General features: G+C 50.2%; 1 protein-coding gene across 1 annotated transcript in view; it reads right to left on the bottom strand.

The window, feature by feature from the left end:
• The window catches only part of HPS1 (HPS1 biogenesis of lysosomal organelles complex 3 subunit 1), a gene marked incomplete at its 5' end in the record, with an annotated part of 31,002 nt that overhangs the window by 1,770 nt on the left and 8,885 nt on the right, over positions 1 to 20,347 (bottom strand). Inside the window, 16 exon segments of the mRNA NM_001133164.1 lie at positions 206 to 288; positions 2,046 to 2,159; positions 4,363 to 4,507; positions 5,588 to 5,653; positions 5,738 to 5,872; positions 6,542 to 6,603; positions 7,814 to 7,993; positions 8,091 to 8,258; positions 9,477 to 9,526; positions 11,863 to 11,932; positions 12,079 to 12,177; positions 12,881 to 12,980; positions 13,449 to 13,609; positions 16,310 to 16,418; positions 17,601 to 17,743; positions 17,964 to 18,101. Of these exon segments, the coding sequence (NP_001126636.1) occupies positions 206 to 288; positions 2,046 to 2,159; positions 4,363 to 4,507; positions 5,588 to 5,653; positions 5,738 to 5,872; positions 6,542 to 6,603; positions 7,814 to 7,993; positions 8,091 to 8,258; positions 9,477 to 9,526; positions 11,863 to 11,932; positions 12,079 to 12,177; positions 12,881 to 12,980; positions 13,449 to 13,609; positions 16,310 to 16,418; positions 17,601 to 17,743; positions 17,964 to 18,101 (1,823 nt within the window).

Genomic DNA, 20,347 nt, shown 5'->3' on the forward strand with positions numbered 1-20,347 from the left:
CAGCAGGAAGGTGGTGGGAACACAGATGTGCCCTCCACACCCGTCCTCCCTCGCTGCACACAGGGCCAGCTGGGAAGGTGTTCCCAGCGTGGATTTCTGGGTCTGAGGTATGGCACTGCTGAAGCAGAAGCTGCTCCCGGTAGAGGCGAGCACTTATCACCCAAATGGGGGCATCTGTCCCCAGCGGCTCCCAACGTGGCGTCACCTGTAGTAGTCTCCTCCCAGCATGCCAATAGGCACTGAGTCGTCGGAGAGGATGGGCACCTCGATCATCTGGAGTTTGTACCCCTGAGGAGGGAGGACAGGGAGGCAGTGGGTGCGGGGGGAGCGCAAGGGCCTGAGTCAGACGCACTGGGCTTGCGGCCTGGCTTGGCTCTGTCATGTGTGCTGGGTGCTTGGGAAAATGCCTGGACCTTGTTTTTTCATCTTTGAAGTCAGAATAACAACAGTCACCTTATGAACATTAGAGACAAAGCACTCAAAGTTTCAAGGGCCAGCAGGGTAGCTCTCATTACCATCAATACCTGGACCTGTACAGGCCACAAACAACGCTCAGGAGGGCAACCTGCGGGGCTGTCATACAGGGTCTTGAAGAGCACAGCATTCACAAAAGGCCCAAGCCTCTGCTTTGAAAGAATTGGGAATTCCCAGGGTGGGATAAGGTGGGAAAGGAATTAAGATCTGCTGGATGTGCCCTGTGTGCCAGGCACGAACATGGCACTTAGCTGATGCTTGCGTGGGCACCGTGGCCTGCCCTGCAGGGGGAGTGGACTCCGTAGCGTGCACGGCTGCCCCCACGGCACTGGCTGGGCTGTGTGGCTGGCATTCAAACCTGGCGTCTCCAGCCCACAGCTCTGCCCCACTTTATCACCCCATGGGGCCACCCAAGCACACAGACTCTTGTCCCTCCCTAGAAGTGAAGGTAAAGGTCACAGGAATTTTCTAGCACTTCTGTTGTACACACGTCCTGGGCACTTCTGAGGGCACGGAGGAAAACTGGGAGCCTGCAGGCTGGGGGAGCAGAGCTTGGGCTCCGGCTTCCTCACTTATAGCCTCGGTGGCCCTGGCCATGGCGTCTGATCTCCGGATCATTGTGTCTCCATCCATACAACGGGGTCAAGAATCCCTGTCCCCAGCCACTTTACAGGGCTGTGAGGGGTGACTGAGAGAACAGTGGTGGAGGGCCCCAGTAACCACCCTGCCCTATGGAAAGGGATGGCTGTCACCCTCAGTGAACAAAGAGCGTGCAGGGGGGTGCAGGGGAAGGCACAGTAGTGCAGGGACCCAGAGACCAAGGGCTGCGAGGGAGGAGGAACACTCCTGAGAGCTGGAACAACCACTCATGGTGACAAGTGAGATGCAAATAGAAACAGGAGGAAAGCAAAGAAAGGGAAAAGACAGAGAAGAGGGAGGGACAGGAGGAGAGGAGCCCCAGCCACTGTACCCCTCACAGCCCTGTGCAGTGGCTGGGGCAGGGATCCCGGACCCCGTTGTATGGATGGAGACACAATGATAGTAAGTTCCCTCACTGGAGCCTACTTTGCAGTAACAGTGAGGCCCAGAGGAAGCAGTGCAGGGCCAGGAGGCCAGGGCCCTGAGCCGCACCACCAGTGTCTCCTCGGGCGGCCTGGCTCACTGCTTCAAGCAGGGGCCTATGCTCTTGAGTTCAGGGGCCTATGCCACAGGGATGACCGTGTGCCACATTTGGCACGTGACGCTGGCGACATGGAAGCATTAGCGACAAAGTGTGTGGTCTGAGTCACATTTCTCACAGTGGGGCATGTGCCTATCTGCTCACATGTGTGCCTGGATGCCACGTGGACAATGGCAAGAGTTTGCCAGACAGCTGGGCAGAGGGATCACAAAGCAGTTAAATGCCCATGTGAAAATGTGACCTCTGAGCTCTGGGTCCCAACTGCTGGACTTACCAGAACAAGAAGAGAAGATGAGACAGGCAGACAACAATTCAGAAGAAAGGAATCCAAGAGTTACAGAGTGGGAAGTGTGTGCAGCCCGTCCTGGCCCAGGGACTCAGCCTCACCTACCATGTCATTCTCGAACCACAGGAAGTAGGAGCAGTAGAAATCCCCCTCCTGGAACAGCAGCGTGGTGTAGCCTTTCTGCAGGTATCTGCGCGCCAGCTGGATCAGAGACCAGACCTGGGGAAAAGAGAGCAAGCATCACCACTCTCCCAGCCTTGGTCTGCCTGGGCAGCTCTTACCTCTGAAGGAAGGAAAGTGCACAGCCGAGAAGCTCCGTGACTGCCAGGGGCCTCTCCTAGTACCTGGGCACTGCCTCGGCTCAGAGCAGGAGGCTCAACAATAAATCATTATTGGATGGATGGACTACCCTCCAGTTAGCGTGGGGGCAAAATATATGTAAAAAAGCTTTGTGTAACTTTACTATACACATAAGCCATAAATTAGTGAACTGGGCTAGTGTGGTGGCTTACGCCTGTAATCCTAGCACTTTGGGAGGCTGAGGTAGGTGGATTGCTTGAGCTCAGGAGTTCAAGACCATCCTGGGCAACATAGCAAAACCCCGTCTCTACAAAAAATACAAAATAATTAGCCGGGTGTGGTAGTACACACCTGTAGTCCCAGCTATTTGCGGGGTTGAGACGAGAGGATTGCTTGAGCCCAGGAGCTTGAGGCTTCGGTGAGCTGTGTTTGTGCCACTGCACTCTAGCCTGGGTGACAAAGTGAGACCTTGTCTCAAAAAATAATAATATTAAAAAAAAAAATAAATTAGTGAAATGATCATTCGGGCCAGAAAATAGCCAGGGACATCATTAATGAACACAGGAGAACAAGGTGTGGTCTCCCGAATCCCCTCCTCTGCCTGGGGTCGCCCACTCACCTAATGCCCTTTAGGCTGGGAACTGATGGCACAGGTGAGTGACCCTGTAGCATGTCCTGAGCCAGGGGTGAAGTCCAAATCAGAGTTCACCAAGGTGTCAGATGGAAACACAGGGCCTGAGAAACCACGTGCCTTAGCTCCCCTGGGAATGTCCTCCTGCCTGACGCAGGGACTGTCACCAATGCTGCCGGTGAAATGCCCCAGGGAAGGCAGCAGGGACAGTGGGCTCTCTCCCACCTCTCAGGGCTGGGAAGAGACTCGAGGAGCCCTCTCATCTACCCTTAATGGGAGGGACAGGCGATCTGCTCCGAACTGCATCACCGTGCAATTACTAATTAAACCTGCCGTGGATTGACGATACTTTCCAGGAAAGTAATTTGACAACATCCATCAATAACCTTAAAAACATTCCTCCCATCTGACTTAATAATTCCATTTCTAGGAATCCATATTGGGGACACAATCAGAGATGGGGACACAGATGTATGTAAGATGTATACTGCAGAATTATTTATAACAGCAAAAGCCTGGAAATAATCTGTATGTCTAAACATCAGGGAAATAGTTCAATAAATTATGTTACATTCACATGATGGACTATTATGGAGCTGCTAAAAATCATGTCTATGAAGAATTAATGGCATGAGGAAATGCATCTGATATAATGTGAAGTGAAAACATGGTAACAAAGTTGCACATACAGAGTGATCTCAACTACAACAAACTGTGCACAAAAAACCAACAGAAAGAAACGTACCAAGATAACCCCAACTGTCTCCAGAATGAGGGGTAAGGATGAAGATGGTGATGATGATGCCACCAGTAAGTACTGAATGAACTGTATCTGTATTTTGTGCCACGTGCTATGCTAAATATTTGATACGTATCCTCTCATGTAATCTTCATAACTCTGTGATGTAAATAGCACTATTATTTCCTTCTACAGATGAGGAAACTGACCCTTGGGCTAAGTACTGCCCAAAGCCACAAAACTGGTGGGAGATGGGGCTGGGCTTCCAACACATGCCTCCGCCACCCATCTTCTCATCTTGTTTTAAACATTAGAATACACTTTACTTGCCTCCCCCTACCAAAAAAAAAAGAAAGAAAAGAACACACACACACACACACACACACACACACATACACACACATGTATAGTTGTTTTGGAGAGTGGCAGGGGTCCTCCCCCTACCAAAAATACAACTTTGCCATGAAAAACAGTTAAATAAGGAGAACAAAAGAATTTCCAGGGAATGCTTCCTTAACAGAAATCACCTTGTTTTAAATTCTGATGCTCAGCTGATGGACCTTGCCGTTCTCTCTATTCTAGCTCATTCAACAAATACTTGTCGAGCATTTATTTATGCCGGCACTGGCCACTGCCTTTCGGGCCTGCTGCCCAGTGCACTCTGCTAGCCCCAGGAATGTGGATCACAGCAGGAGGGGCTGCCCAATATTGGCTGAGGCCCACCCATCCCCGCCCTGGGTCCGAATGGTTACCTTGGTTTTGACAAAGGCAGCCAGCGGCCCCTTGCCCAACTCCGACGAGGTCTTTTCACTGCAGTTGAGGGAAGGCGCCACCATCTGCCCAGTGGTGCGGTCCACATAGATGAAGTGCACCAAGCCTGGGAAATCTTCTAGGTAGGTGAAGGTCTGAGTTAAGGTGCTTACAAGCCAGAAGCTAGGGATAGCCTGCCTCTATCCTCGCCCTGGGCTTCTAGCTGTGCCCAGTCATGGTGGCAGGAGGGCCAGGACTGCCTCTTTCCAGCGGCTTCCATTTCAGCCAAGCCCCTGTATCATTGCTTCCTCAGATCCCCCACTACCTCCCAGCTCCCCAGGCCTTGAAAAGCTGTAAGATCCTCAACACTTGCACATTTGACACGGGCAGTTCTGGCCCTACAGGAACATGGTATGCATCATTTTCATGAGGGATGAATTTAAGTCAGACACACGTGAGGCTGGAGTGTGAGCACAGCCACTTGGTTCATGAGTGAGCCTCGCTGACCGCCCAACCTATGCACCTCACTGTGATCTTGCTAAACCCTTACACTTCATCATGAGAGTTTGGAAGGCTCCCATTTGGGAGGGGAAGAGACATCCACGGAAGGGCAGCAGCTGGTGGCTAAAGAGGCCCTCTGGCATCCTTTCACCTACCCAGCCTCAGGAGACTAGGGGCTGGACATTTCAGAGATGATATGGGAAAAGCTGCTTTACACAAAGTTCCATGGAAAATCAGTATTCAATAAAATTAGTGTTCCATAATAAAAGGGTCAAATAGTCTTAGGAATGGCTTTTGAAACAGGGATAAACATTTACCATAGGCCTTCTAGAGCTTTTACATGCCACTGTGCACTGTGATGATCGAAGAAGGACATGGCCCTTTCAACCAAACTAGACCACAGGAACCCAACCCGTCCCCACCCCTCGTGGAATACCTACTACCATTTTGCCAGCTGGGCAACACTGACATAAAGGGTCTTTATGGCTTTTGTGAATTAACTTTGGGACAGGAGGAATTCCTGAAATTTCAGCTTGAAATGTTCCTATAGACAAGGCACATGGGCCACTATGTCCCATTATTTTCCTTCAGAGAGGTGGTGAGCAGCTGACGGGGTGGAACATATATTCCCCTTCCCTGGGGCCCATAGTCCCTCCAGGGAGCAGGTGTGGAGGCAGCAGACCCAAGAGGCTTGTTGGGCTGGCTGGGGCCCCGGCGTAAGGATATGACACCATGGTGGTGTTCCTCCTGCTCTTCACCAGCACGAAGTCCTTCCAGTCCGTCAGCTTCTCCCTGCCGAGGGAAGCTCAGGCTGCGTGAAGGAAGTACGGGCCCCAGACCCTGCCCTGGCCATCAAGGGGGCCGCGCCGCACTTACCTCATGAGCCTCTGCACTTGGTCCTGCAGGTGCTGGGGCAGGTGTGGGCCTCCCCTGCTGGGGGCTGTGGTCAGAAAGTTCAGCCGGTAGATGGCACAGAGCTGCCGCTTCAGCTTCCCACATGCCTGGAGCAGCCTGAGCATGAGAGAGGAGAGCATTACAGCAGAAGGGACCTAGGGGAGCCCCTCGCTCTGTGTGGACCACCTCGTTCCTGCACCCAGGACAGACAGACCTGGGGAGCCCCTTCCCCTGTGTGGATCACCCCGCTCTTGTACCCAGGACAGACAGACAGACCTAGGGGAGTCCCTCACCCATGTGGACCACCCTACTCCTGTACCCAGGACAGACCTGGGAGAACCCTTCGCCCCATGTGGACCACTTGACTCCTGCACCCAAGACAGACAGACAGACCTAGGAAGCCCCTTGCCCCGTGTGGACCTCCCTGTTCCTGCACCCAGGATAGACAGACAGACCTAGGGGAGCCCCTTTCCCCCGTGTGGACCACCCCACTCCTGTACCCAGGACAGACCAACCTGGGGAGCCCCTCACTCCCAGGTGGACCACCCTGCTCCTGCACCCAGGACAGACAGATGGAAGGACCTAAGGGAGCAGCCACAGCTGATCAGGCAATAGGAAGGAGCTTCCCAGCTTCTCCACGCGGTGCTCCACGTATGTGGGAAGAAATCTCCTTTCTTGAAATTATTTTGCTGATAAACGAAGTGCAGTGGTGGAGGAGACGTGGTCTCTCAGGGAACAGTCCCCTCGGCACATGACCCACCCCTTGTCCCGAGGCCCACCACTCACTCCCAGGAGGATCCGGGCTCACTTTTGGAGAAAGCCTTGGCCTTAAACTCCAGCCAGGTGCTCTGTAAGGAAGACAGGGGGCAGGTTTGCATCCCGACTATGTTTCCAGTGAGGTCCAGGCCAAAGTCCTTCCCAGATCAGGCTCTGAGAGGGCACAGGGCCCCCAGACAAATCTGCCCATCTGGCCAATGCAGGCTACTCTGGCAGGCCCCACCAGCCCCCTGCAGACTTCAGTGTGCCATGTTCTAGTCACTGAGCAGCGTTTATTTAAAGGGCAGTTTCCCGGGGCTCGCTGTCTGATGGGCACAGGTGCGCATAGTAGCACCGTCACAGCAACCAGGCCAGCCCCCCGGGGTGGGGGGTATACATAGGGCAGGGGCTGGGGTGTGCGGAGGAGGTGCTGCTGCAGGAGCTGGGAGGGCATGGGGTAGCCATGCAGGGGGCGGCCTCACAGGATCTCTATAAAGCAGAAGAACTTGGTGTTCTAGTGAAAGTGCTCCTTAGGATGCCCTGAGGCACTGTGGGATGTGGCACTGCCTCTGCCTCCGTGAAGAGGAGCCTGGGTCTGGGGCATCAGCTGCTTGCTCCGCCTCCTCCAGCCAATCCTGCAGCCTTCAGACTGACAGGCACTTCAGCCACATGGGTCCCAGCTCCTCAAACACCAGGCGCGGCCACTGCTTAAATCCAGTGTCAACCCCCACCCACCCTACTGCCGTCCAGGCCCTGATCTGGGCTTTGTCAGAGCACGGGGTGATGGCCTGTTTCTACTGCCTGCACATTCTCGCGTGTCTCCTGGTCTCAGCTCCCCACCTGGGCCCTAAGCTCGCTGCGGGTGGGGTGGGGCCGTGACCTGCACATCCCCGTGTTGCCCTGCGAGCCCGGGGACACAGCCCCGCTGCAGAGAGGAAGCCCGTGACGGGCGGATCCCCGGCCTGCACTTGCTCACTGCATCCAGGCTCTGGCTCCACTGCTCATGAGCCACATAATCTTGGCCAAGTTAAAACTTATCTAAGCCATAGTTTCCACACCTAAAAAAGGGGAATTATAATTTGTGTTCTGCCAAACACACATAAAAAGATTCTGAAAACCTAAAAAGCAGCTAAGTTTTCATTATCATTTCATAATAGGGAAAACATGGATCATAGGCCCAGGGGAGGTGGAGCCCGGACAGGAACCCAGGCCTGCTGGCCCCTCAGCTGCTGTGGACCGGATGGACCCTGCTGCCAGCCCTGCCCCTTCCCCAGGTGGGAAGGACTGGAACCTGGGTCTCACCTGAATCTCTTGTGCCCCTCGATTCTTGACAAACTTGTCCATCCTCTGGCGCAGGTCTCCCACAAAGGGCTGGGAGCGCAGGGAGGCCCCGGCCTCCGGTCCTTCCTTCAGCTTCATCTCCAGCATGGAGAAGCCATCCATCAGCTGGGACAGGACCAGGGCCAGGGGCGCGCTGGGGCTCTGAGGGAAAGGGCCGAGAGGCGGGTGAACGGGGCTGCCCCTGGGGAAGCCGTGCCAGCCCCAAGCGTCATCAGGGCAGGGTGAGGGGCTCTCCTACCCTGGTCAGAAGCACCAAGTTGATGCCCTGCCACAGGGGCAGGCAGTACATGGTGTGGGGCACTAGGGGGCAGTAGTTTTCCTTCACGTTGGCATCCAGGAAGATCCTTCTGGGGCCGGAAGGCTCAGGGCAGTGGGGAACCAGCGTTTGGAGGGTGTCCTCTGCTATCTACAGAGGAAGAAGAGCTGCAGTGAGAGGTGGGATCCCTAAGTCGGACCCACACATTGCTGCCCTATCTGTGAACCACAAGAAATAAACATTTTTAGCTCCAAGAAACTCCAGTTTTTAAATCCCCGCACTCTGCTGAACCTGCCCTCGCAGCTCCAGTTCCTCTGTTGCCCCTCTCCGTCAGCTGCTCCTGGGCCTTTCTGCCCAGAGTCTGGCCTGGGTGCCAAGCAGGGCAGTGGGCAGGGGCAGAGGGGCTGGGTGGTGGCACAGAGAGGACCAAGAAGGCAGGGAAACACTCGTGGATGGGGAGTGGACGGGGAGAGGTCCCCTCCCCACATTTGCAACAGATGGAGGTATCTAACGTTCAACATTGTATCACTTCGGTCACCCTCAGAACATCCCAACAGCCACTCAAATGGGGGAAACTGAGGCATAAAGTGACCAAATGGGCAAGGCTCCAGCCTTACAGAGAGATCTGAGTAAGAAAGCCTTAGTGCAAAAAATTATAGAATTAAGGAAATCATGAGAAATGCCACAAAAATTCCTCTTCAGTATTATACATAACAGCAAACACTGGACACAATGACACGATTTTCCTGGGGATTTGCTAGATAAATAACATATGCATGTGATGGACTCCCAGACAACCATTACAAACCACACTGTGGGAGTGCTTAGGAAATGGAAAAATGTTTAAATAAAAAAGTATAATGAAGCACTTTAGTATCCAAATCTGATTTTAAAAATACACACGTGTACATATGTAGTGTGTGTGTGTAAAGTCATAGGAAAAAAAGACTAGAAGGAAACATCCCAAGATGTTAATCTCATTTTGAGGACGGAATTAAAAGTAATTTTTATTCCCTTTTTTATAGTTTACTTTTGTATTTCCCGATTTTTCTACAATAAATATACATGCTCACTAAAAAAAAATCAAAAATTCTATTGGACTTTCACTCCCAAGAACAACGGAGCTGAGGGACAGCACCCGGGGGAGGGGAGGGGCAAGTTCACCACCCCTCACAGCCCATCCCTGGACCCTGCCTCTGCGCTGAGCCCTGGCACCAGGACAGGCACCTGCACTGACCAGCCCCAGAGTGGGCAGGAGGAGGGTTGGCACGGGGAGAATCACCCTGGAGGCGAAACCCTCAGAGCCCCCAATACTCACTGCGGCATCTCAGATCAGCTGGTGCCCCGGCAGACACAGGAGAAACTCACCTGAAGGGCATCCATGGGTGGGGTGCCCCCCTCCAGCCAGACGATGCTACCTGCAGGCCACAGGTAATAACATAACTATGTAAGTACCATGAGATGTAAACAATGGCTCAACAGCATAGGGTAGGGGGCCCAGGTGCCCCCCACAACAACAGCATGGGATACGGGGCCCAGGTGCCCCCCACAACCTCAGCCCTTGGCCACCAGCTCCACGCAGGGGTGCCACTGTGGCTGGGGCAACACCCCTTCATCCTAAGTTGGCAGGCACAAGGTGATCTCTGCAGTACCAGGGCTAAGGCGGCGTGGGCCTGGCAGAGAAGCTGCCCCCAGAGCCAGCTGCTGAGAATCAAGCTCCTGAGGACATGTTTGGTAATGGTGGTCGGGGGGTAGGGGGGCATCTTCCTCCCCCCTCCCTTGCCCCCAATCCCCTCCTTGTTCCGTCCCCTGTATTCCTTCAGGCCTCAACCCGCCCCTCAGGAGTCAGCACACACAGTCCACGTTTGCCCATTCATTTATTCAACAAGCAAGCTCTTACTGAGCACCTACTGTGTGCTGGGAATTGAGGTGGATTTCCTTCCTAGTATAGCACACAAAAACCTACTGAACCCACCACATATCTGAAATATTATGTGTTTGTAATAATACTGTTACCTCTTATATTTCATTGCAAACAACCCTCATTTATAATCACGTTTCTCCGGGGGAACTGTGTTCCTACATCTTAAACACCTGATTTACAAATGGATGAGTGCAACCCAAGTCATTTGTAAGTTGTGAGTTCTCTGCACGGTGGAACAGCATAATTTTTTTACAGTTCTAAGGCACAAAAAACCACTATCGAGAGAGAGGGACTGGGAGGAGGATGGTGATGAATGAGGAAGGGAGTGGTAAGAGGAACTTTGGAGATTACCCAGAACTCTGCTTCTCAACAGGTCTCAGGCTCATCAAGAGCTCAGGGAAACTGAAGATAGCTAGGAACCCTCACCCCAGGAACTGCACAGGCATCAGTGAGTTCGCACACAGTCTCAGGGGGTCCTAGGCTTCTAGCCAGACCTAAAGTTAAGAGCATCTAACCCACTGGTTGTCAACCTTGGCTACATGCGAAAATCATTTGAGGACTTTTACAAAATCCTGACGCCCACGGCACAGCTCAGACCAACTGAGTCAGCATCTCCGGGTACAGGCTCAGCTTCAATAATTGTTAAAGATCCCCAGGTGAGTTCAATATGCAGCCAGGGGGCAAAGCATGCTGTAACCTAAATCTGTGCACAGCAGTGGTTTGCACCCGAGGCACACTGGACTCACCTGGGAAAATTTCCTAGTATTCACACCTGGGTCCCAGGCCCACAGACTATAACTTAGTTGGGCTGAAGCTGCCCGGTGATTCCAGTGTGCCAGGGTTGGGAGCCGCTGGTTCAAAGCAGCCACACAATAAATTCCTTTCAAATCCTAGTCCCCAACAGGTTTCTCTGAAACCCTGGCCTTCTTTCTTCCATCAGATGATGTGGATGGACCACAGGATCCTTTTTTTTTTTTTTACCTAAGAACTTCAGAAATGAATGTAATGCTTATTCATAGTGACCACAACAGTCTGGATTTTGGTTTATCTACTTCTCTAAGCAAGGTTGTCCATTTTTTCTTAATATTTTGAATATTTGTATTTTTTTTTTTTTTTGAGACAGAGTCTTGCTCTGTCGCCCAGGCTGGAGTGCAGTGGCATGATCTCGGCTCACTGCAACTTCCAGCTCCCGGGTTCAAGTGATTCTCCTGCCTCAGTCTCCAGAGTAGCTGGGATTACAGGCGCCTGCCACCACCCCTGGCTAATTTTTGCATTTTTAGTAGACACGGGGTTTCGCCATGTTGGCCAGGCTGGTCTAGAACTCCTGACCTCAGGTGATCTACCCGCCTCAGCCTCCCAAAGTGCTGGGATTACAGGTGTGAGCCACCACACCTCACCCATTTTGAATATTTATAGTTTTTTTATTGTTTACCCACATACTTTGGAGAAACAGGTAAAGTATAAACTACAGATGCTGAATATATTTTAGAATGTATTGAAATGAGATGATTATTACTAAATTTAACTTAATTTTTAATTACAAAAAAGATGAGTCTGAGAATGCATGTACAAAAGTTTTAAATGATGATAATCAACTTGTCATCAACAGCTTTAGGGATCAGTGGAGTGGTCTTAACAGTCCTTGAGTTCAGGCTGGAGCTGGCAGGGAAGATGGGGAGCCACAGACAGTGTCCTGTGCTCTAGGAACACAGGTACCTGCACTCAAGCCTTAGGAGGCACGGGGGTCCACTGAAGCCTAAGACAGATGTCCTGGGCTGCCTGTTGCACGCAGCTAGCTATTGTTTCCTCCTGCTTCCCTCCGGGCCCCACCTGAGCTCTGATCGCCAGGGGAAGGAGCTGGTGTGAAGTACTCCTCAGGGAGGGAGAAGCTGTCTGTCTCCTGGAATAGAGAAGGTGGCTCAGGTTGAGAGGCTCTCCCAGCTGGCTCAACCCTGTCCCTGCTCTCCCAGGAGGGACGGGAAAGGCCTGGTCGTCTGCAGAGGCAGATCCCCTCCTGCCCGACTCCACGAAGTGCACAGCACACACCGTCTCTGCAGAGCTCCCACCGGTTGGGCCTGTGGAGTGAGGGCTCCAGGCCTGCTGCATGGGGATGTTCTGGCTGCTCCGGGCCCTCCGCGGGGAAGGCTGTGCAGGGCAGGGGAGAGGCTGGTTAGCTCCTATCTGACCTGGCTCCTTCCACCCCTTCTGCCTCCCAGGGCTTCGCAGAGAAGCCTCCACTCCTCCACCCGTTCCAGGTGCAGTCCTAGGTGTGCAGTCCTCAGACTTCCCAGGGATTCGATTCTAGGCGGTCTGTTCTATGGAAATTCCAGAAATTCCAACACACTGGTATCCAACCCACCACTACCCCTGGTGATGAGGTCAACAGCGATGGTGGTGGCTGACACTCACTGAGCATTCACTATGCCCCAGGCAGTGCCGGGCTCTGTGGGAACTGCCCCTTTTGTCCCTCCCAATACCCCTGAGAGGTAGGTGCTTTGTTATTCCCATTACACAGATAAGGGCATTGAGGCTCTGGGGGTGCAAGTATGGGCTCAGCTCACACAGCCAGGTGGTGAAGCTGGGTTTCAAACCATGGCTGACTTGAAAAATCTGCACTTTTAACCCACTGGACCCACTTTTTACCCACTGGAGTGTAAGGGGAATGCGCACTCCAGAATTCCCCTTACATCTGAAAGCGGTGGGAAAGAAGTCACGCCCAACCACACACCCAGAATTGTGACTTAAAAAACATGGAGTCCCCAGGGGGAGCCTGCCCACCACTCTCCAGGCAGGTTTTCTGAACTACCTCCCTAATGGCCTCCCTCTGCCCAGACAGCTGCCCTGAGACCTGAATGTCGTCCTCTGCTGTGCTCTCGCTAGGGTAGAGGTCCTGAACCAGGAGGATGAGGGCGAGCAGGTCGGCCGGGCGCAGGGAGCTGGCACTGTGGCTGCAGACACAGGAGCATGGCCACCCATCAGCACGTGCCCAGCAGGAGATGGGGCAGGCAGGTTAAAGGAGTGTGGAGCCTGGCCCCTGCCCTCAAGGAGCAATGTACTTAATCCTTTCTGGAGATGGGCAAGGCACAAATACAATTAATTAACTCATCAAATTTTAAAATAAAACTTGGTTGTATAGAACAAAGAAAAGAAAGTGATTTAGCAGTGGGAAAGCACCAGGGACCAAGAACAACATAAAAGGAAGTTCTAGATTGAGACTCTAAGACAGTGTTCCAGGAAGGAGTGATACGGAGAAATGAGTGAGCTGAAAAAGGTTGGAGAATCAAATCTGGGAAGGTTTCAGGCTTCATGGAGGAGGTGATTCTTGGCTGGGCAGGTGGTGCTTTTCAGGCAGAGGCAATAGGGGAGTGAGAAGGCCAGGGAGCCTTTAGCCACCACACGCTGGACCTTGAGCTCACCTAGAGTAGAATGCCAGCAGCTTGGAGTGCACAAGCAGGAAGGCATGCAGGGCCTCCTCGCCGCCCCGCTCGGGGCTGGTGTTGACAGCTTGGATGACGTGCCGCTCCAGTGCCTCTATGCACAGCTCACAGAGCTGGGGGTGAATCAGTCGCTCCAGGGCCTGGCCAGGGCAGGAAGGGAGAGGAAGCCATATCACCAACAATCTTGCCCCACTCCAAGCACTGGGCTAGTGGGGACATTCACTCTGTCCACAGTGAGCTTGGACTCTGCACCAGATACTTGGAAACAGGTGGATTAAGACCCACCAGGTCCCAGCCTTCCTGAGGCTTACCGTCTGGTCACTAGTCTCCAGTGGATGAGGCAAGGCAATACACAAGGAAATAAAGTAAATGCCATTTGTAAATAAGCACCAAGTACAAAATACACAGCACTAGGCTAGAGAGAAATAGCAGAGACCTCCTTGGGTAGGGTGTCCAAAGAAATGTCCCTGAATTAGGTCACCTTTAAACTAATATCTAAACAACCGGATGGCCTATCAGAGAAAGAGGGAGCGAGAGAACACTGCAAGTCAAGGAAACTGCGTATTCAGAGGCCCTGAGATGGGGAGAGAGTTTGGAATGGTGCTGTCCAACAGAAATAAAAGGAAGGCCCTATGCATAATTTAAATGTTTCCAATGACCACATTAAAAAAGTAAAAAGAAACAGTTGACATTAATTTTAATGATATATTTCATTTTACTGAATATATCCAAAATATTATCACCATATGATATAAAAGCCTTATTAATGGAATGTTTTACATTCTTTTTTGTGCTAAGTTACCAAAATCTGGTATGTATTTCACATGCATAGCATAACTCAATTTGCACTAGTTATATTTCAAATGTTCAACAGCCACATGTAGCTAATGACTATCATATTGGAAAGATCTAAATATAGAGTTTTCCTGAAACTTAAAGAAGTTTCATGTGACTAGCACTCAGTAAGTGTGGACAAGAGAGACATAAGATGAAGCTGGAGTGAAATAGGCAACGATAGCTCACACAGGGCCTGGTAGGCTTGGGAAGAGTTTGGATTTTATACTAATGGCATTAGGTCACCTCCTACAAGAAGTCTTTCCTAATGTCCCAGAAAGAGTTAACCACTCCATCTCTTGTGCCACCATGGCTTTTGATGAAAAACCTAATATGGCACCAGGATTCTTTATTATATCTTTTAGTATATACATGGCTGATTTCCCCTCAAGGGCAGTGAATGTGTGTTTATTCATCTCTTTATTCCCATGGCCTGGCACACCTCTTACCATATAATAGGTACTATATGTTTATTGGAAGAGTGAATAAGTGGGGGTGTAAGAATGAATTCCTTCAGATCTATTTTCCAGCTCATTAATTCTCCCTCTAGCTATGTCTCATCTGCTATTTAACACTTCCCTTGAGTTTTTCATTTTAACAACTATGTTTTCTTTTCTAAAATATCTGTACGGGTTCTTTTTCAAATTTGCCTGGTCAATTTAGAGTTTCTTCTTATTATCTCATTTTGTGATTCTACATTTCATATTTTTAAATATTTCATAGTTATTTTATATTCTATACCTAATAGTTCCAATGTATCAAGTGCCTTGGGATCTAAATCTGCTGGTGGTTGATTTTCCTGACTGTCACTCATGGTGGCTTATTTTCTTCCATATCTGATTTTCTTCAGTTGTGAGTTCACGTTTGTTTGATCTTTACCTTTCCTGCTTTAGCAGTGGTTTTCAAAGTGTGGTTCCTGGACCAGCACAATAAACAGCACCTGGGAATTTTTTAGAAATGGAAGTTCTAGGGCTGGGCACGATGGCTCACGCCTATAATCCCAGCACTTTGGGAGGCCGAGTGGGCAGATCATGAGGTCAGGAGTTCGAGACCAGCCTGACCAACAAAGTGAAACCCTATCTCTACTAAAAACACAAAAATTAGCCAGGTGTGGTGGCACGTGCCTGTAATCCTAGCTACTCAGGAGGCTGAGGCAGAAGAATCGCTTGAACCCAGGAGGCAGAGGTCACAGTGAGCCAAGATTGCTCCACTGCACTCCAGCCTGGGCAACAGAGTGAGACTCCGTCTCAAAAAAAAAAAAAAAAAAAAAAAAAGAAATGCAAGTTCTAGAGCCCCCATCCCAGACTTGCTAAATGAGAAATGCTGAAAGTGAGGCCAAGTAACCTGTATTTAACAAGCCCTACAGAGGATTCTGACACACACTGGAGTATGAAAACCACTGCTTGCAAGAGAATTTGGTTTACCTCTTTAGGAAGGCAAGGAGTGCTACTGATCAGCAGCCACTTTAGTTTTTATTTTTAATTTTTTAGTTTTTTATTTACTAGGGCTTTATAAAAGGACCAGTAGCCACTTTGACTTCTTGGGGCTGGGCTTAACCTAGAGCGGCAGGCTCAGCTCTCCTATGCTGCTGCTGGCCTAAGGCTGTTTACTGGCTGTAGTGCTGGTATCATTTGCACTCAGGGAATCTTGCCTTTAGCGCTGTGTTTTTCTCCACTGCTTTCCCCTCCAGTTCCAGCTCAATATAATTTTGTGGGAAGAGGAGGGGAGGGTTGAAGGAACTGTCTTCAAAGATTTCTGTAATTTACAGTGAACCCAAAACTTACATTAAAAGTCTGTGTTATCCAGGATCAAGCTGTTTTACCATGGGAAAGCCCATCAGGGTACCCAACCCTCCATATGGCCAGAAAGAACAACTCTCTCTGAATACACGAGTTTCAGGGGCTGCTTGTGCCTTCACTCGTTAGGGTTAAACATGGTCTTAAAGCTGGACGCCCCCTCTGACCTGACAGCTTCAAGTCCTGAGGACTCCCACGCCCAGTAGTCACCTCCACGGCGAAGCACTGCTCCTGCTCCCGCAGGCGGCTGTAGGTCCACAGCAGGCTCTGGAAGTGCTCCCACAGCTGGACACGCTGCCCCAGGTCTGGGGGCCGCAGCCTGGGGGCACAGCCAGAGAGGGTGGGAGAGACCACGAGAAAGCTGGTCTCCCCCACACCCAACCAAAGGACCACAGTCTCAGCTCAGCATCAGAGCTTGGGGAGCCCATGTGACCTGCCCACACAGCTGGGAAAGGGGGCCAGGTCTCCTGCCAAGCTCTAGCTGTGGAGTGGGGTGGGATAGGCACGGAGCCAGAAGGCAGGCAGCTGAGCAAATCACCTCACTCCTCAGCCTCTGTCACACAAACACATGTCATACAAAGCCAGCTAGAGAGAGCCAGTGTGATGCTTAAGCTTCTCACACAGAGGCCACTGAACACAGAAAGGTCTGGTCCATCATCAGGGCCCTACTCAGGGTCGCAGCCATCTCGGATGCTGGCAAGGTCTGCACTGGCCAATTGGTTCATGTAACAAGCATCCGCCACCTGCAGCATTTGCCACTGAAACCATGACCTATCTGGGCTAAAATGACTCATGAAACAATGTTTGTGCATTTGAGAAATGTCTCGATGTGGGTAGTTGCTCATATCGCTACAAAACTCTAAAGTCCCAGAGCTTCACACTCTGCAGCTTCCCAATCCATCTTAGAGAATCAAGGGGTGGTGATACCATGAACTTCTCTTTTCTAGGTCTACATTTCAACTACAAGCCTTTTCTGGGGTCCCTCCCACCTCAGTGTACACTCTGAACCATGATTCTCTTTCCCCAAGTTCTTTACTGTGGGCCCAGAGACAGGTTTTAAGGTCTGTCTTCCTGAGAAAACCTTCACGAGACTGTATGAGTGTGCATGGGCTTGTGTTTTTCTGGAGAGAGAGTCTGAAGCTTGAGAAGCCAGAGAGGACTAGCTCAGACCAGATTTGTAATGACGGGCGATGATATTGGGAGGATGGAAAGAGCACTGGACAGAGTCCTGAGCTCAAATATCCAGTTTGGATGTGGCCACCAACCAGCTGGATGACCCCAGGCAAGTGAGTTCCACTCTCTGCTCTGTTTCACCAGATATAAAGTCAGAGGGTCAGACCAGATGGTCTCCAAGGTTCATTTGAGCTCTGTTTCTCTGACCTAGGGACCCAGCTGGGGGCAGTGTGTGAAAAATGGCAGCTTCACAGGGGCTGGGCACACGCTGCCTGGCCCAGCGAGGGTGTTCGGCAAAGGACAGAGGGTACCAGCTTTGAAGACTCACTCCTTTCGGATAAGCTGACCGTCCACAGTCACCAGCCCGACGTGCACTTCGAACAGGTACTTGAGCACATACAGCTTCCGCCGCAGGTCCCCCTCGCTCTCAGTGTGGTCGCCATTGATGGCAATGAACAGGCATTCTCCAAACTGCAGGCACAGGCAGGCCAGTGTCAGCCAGCCCCGAGGGCACTCCCTTCACCTGCCCTGGTCTCTGCAGACAAGCCAGGGGAGGCTCAGGTCCCAGGCGGGTTTGATAAGATGCCGTTTCTGCCTTCTAAAGGAGTCTAAAGTTCCAAATAAGAGAGGCCTGTGGACTCCCCATCAAGCTGAGGGAAGAGGAACATGGGCCCCAGAGCTACAGACTCACCAGGTGAAGGACATACAGGAAGTTGCCGTTTTCCGTGGAGAAGCAGGTGTAGGTGTCCGACAGCTTCTCCAGCATCGTCATGGAGGAGATGATGACCGGGGCTAGGAGCGTGCTGAGCTGGTCCTCCAGGGCAGGGAGCTGCAAAAATGGGGGAAAATTTCACAGCTTAGAGTGGGCCAGACACCAAGAACAAAGGAAGGGACAAGACCAGGCCTTGATATCAAGGGTTCCATAGTGTTAGACCCTCCTGGGAGGGTATCACTGTCCTGGTAGGGAGGAGGGCAAAAAGAGACTGCCCCCAACACTTTGGGTGGTGGTTAGGAAGAATGGGAAGGGCCACCTGGGTAATGGTGCTGTTTAGGCTCTGAATCTAGAAGGAAACATTAAGGAATTGGGCCTCATTACAATAGTGGAATGTGGGGAGCACTGAACCGGGAGCTGGAAGGAAGTTTGCAGCATGTACCAAATCTATGCTGTTTTTTGCAATAAGTCTACTTTGGAAAATTTGTCCTAAGGAAAATGATCAGAGATTGGGACAAAGATACATGCACAAAGATGTTCACTACTGCATAATTTATAATAGCAAACAACTGGAAAAAAATGTAAACATCTAGTATCAGTGAAATAGTTAAATAAATAGCAGTACATCAAAATTATGGAAGAGTCTATAGCCATTTAAAATATTAGAGTGTTTCAATGACATGGAAAATTGGTCTGATACAATGTTGTAGTTAAAAATAAAACAAGAATGTGAATGCATAGAAAAAACGAAGTATTCATAAAATACCGAGAAAGCCAATACTATTAAAGTTACTTCTGTATAGAGGAATTAGGAGTGATTTTTTTCCCTCTATTTTTAAGTATGTTTCTGTACTTTCCCTATTTTCCATAACAAGCCTGCATTGACTTTGATAAGCTCTTCCTCCATCCATTCTCTCAGCTCTCCAAAAGAAGGAACAAAACAAATAAACAAAAACAAAAAGGAACTGGACAAGTTTGTTGCAAATGTGTGAATAAAATGGGATAAAGCCAGTGGAACAGTTACAACTCAAATTCTCCATAGTGGAATAAAAAGAAAGGAAGAAAACAGCAGACTTCCCTAGAGGATTTCAGGAGACGTGAATGAAATATGGGGAAGGCACAGTCCTAACTTGGAGCTGAGGAAGTCTACAAGAAGCTGAGTAAGACCTTGCCTTGAAAAGAAAGACAGGCAACTGGCCAGCGGGAAGGTGCAGCATTGAAGTACAAGTGGGACACAACTGTGGAGTAGGTTTTCCTGCCAACATTCGGGAACCAAGGACTGTGCCCAGCTCCCACAGTTCGTCTGTCAAGCTTTCACAGTGGCTCCTACTTATCATTCTGGTTCCAGCTCAGATTTTTTTTTTTTTCTGGCCACCACCCTCCGCCTCTGTCACTCCCCATCGCATACCCCATTTAACTTCTCCAGACTATTTGTCACTATCTGAACTCATGGTACTTATTTGCCATCTGGTTCACTGTACAACATCCTTCTTTAGACTCTAAGCTCCATGAAAGCAGGGATCATGTTGCTATGTTTACTGCTTTACCCCGAGAGACTGGCACATGATAGGTTCTCAATTAATATTTGGTTAATGAATACCCCACAGATAGGCGAGAATTCCATAAACAGGAAAGAATTCAAATATTTGCTGAATTATTCATATACCATGATTTTCTTGAACAAATTTTATTAATGGAGAAGTCACTTATGAATCTAGATTTTGATAGAAACTCATCTTAAAAGCAGTACAGTCACATACTGAAGAGCAATGTTTTGGTCAGCAACAGACCACGCATGATAGTGGCCCCATAACATTATACTACTTTATTTTTGCTATACCTTCTCTATGTTCATTCAGATACACAAACATTTCCATTGTGTTACAACTGCCTGCAGTGTTCAGTACAGTCACATGCTGTAGGTTTGCAGCCTAGGAGCAACAGGCCATACTGTACAGCCTAGGTGTGTAGTCGGCTACACCATCTAGGTTTGTGTAAGTACACACTATGATGTTCACATGACAAGGAAATCACCTAATGATGAATTTGTTATTAACAGAATGTATCACCATCATTAAGCAGGGCATGACTATAGCTTTTTCTGCAGGAATAGAACTTTTTTTTGGTGAGGGGATGACATGGTTAAGCTTTGTGTCCCCACCAAATCTCATCTTGACTTGTAATCCCCATAATCCCCACGTGTCAAGGGAGACTAGGTGGAGACAACTGAATCATGGCGGTGGTTCCCCCAGGCTGTTCTCAACTTGTTCTCGTGAGAATGAGTGAGTTCTCCCGAGATCTGATGGTTTTATAAGGGGCTCTTCCCCGCTTTGCTTGACACTTCTTCCTGCTGCCTTGAGAAG

Source organism: Pongo abelii, chromosome 8, assembly GCF_028885655.2.
Source record: "Pongo abelii isolate AG06213 chromosome 8, NHGRI_mPonAbe1-v2.0_pri, whole genome shotgun sequence".
NCBI lineage: Eukaryota > Metazoa > Chordata > Mammalia > Primates > Hominidae > Pongo > Pongo abelii.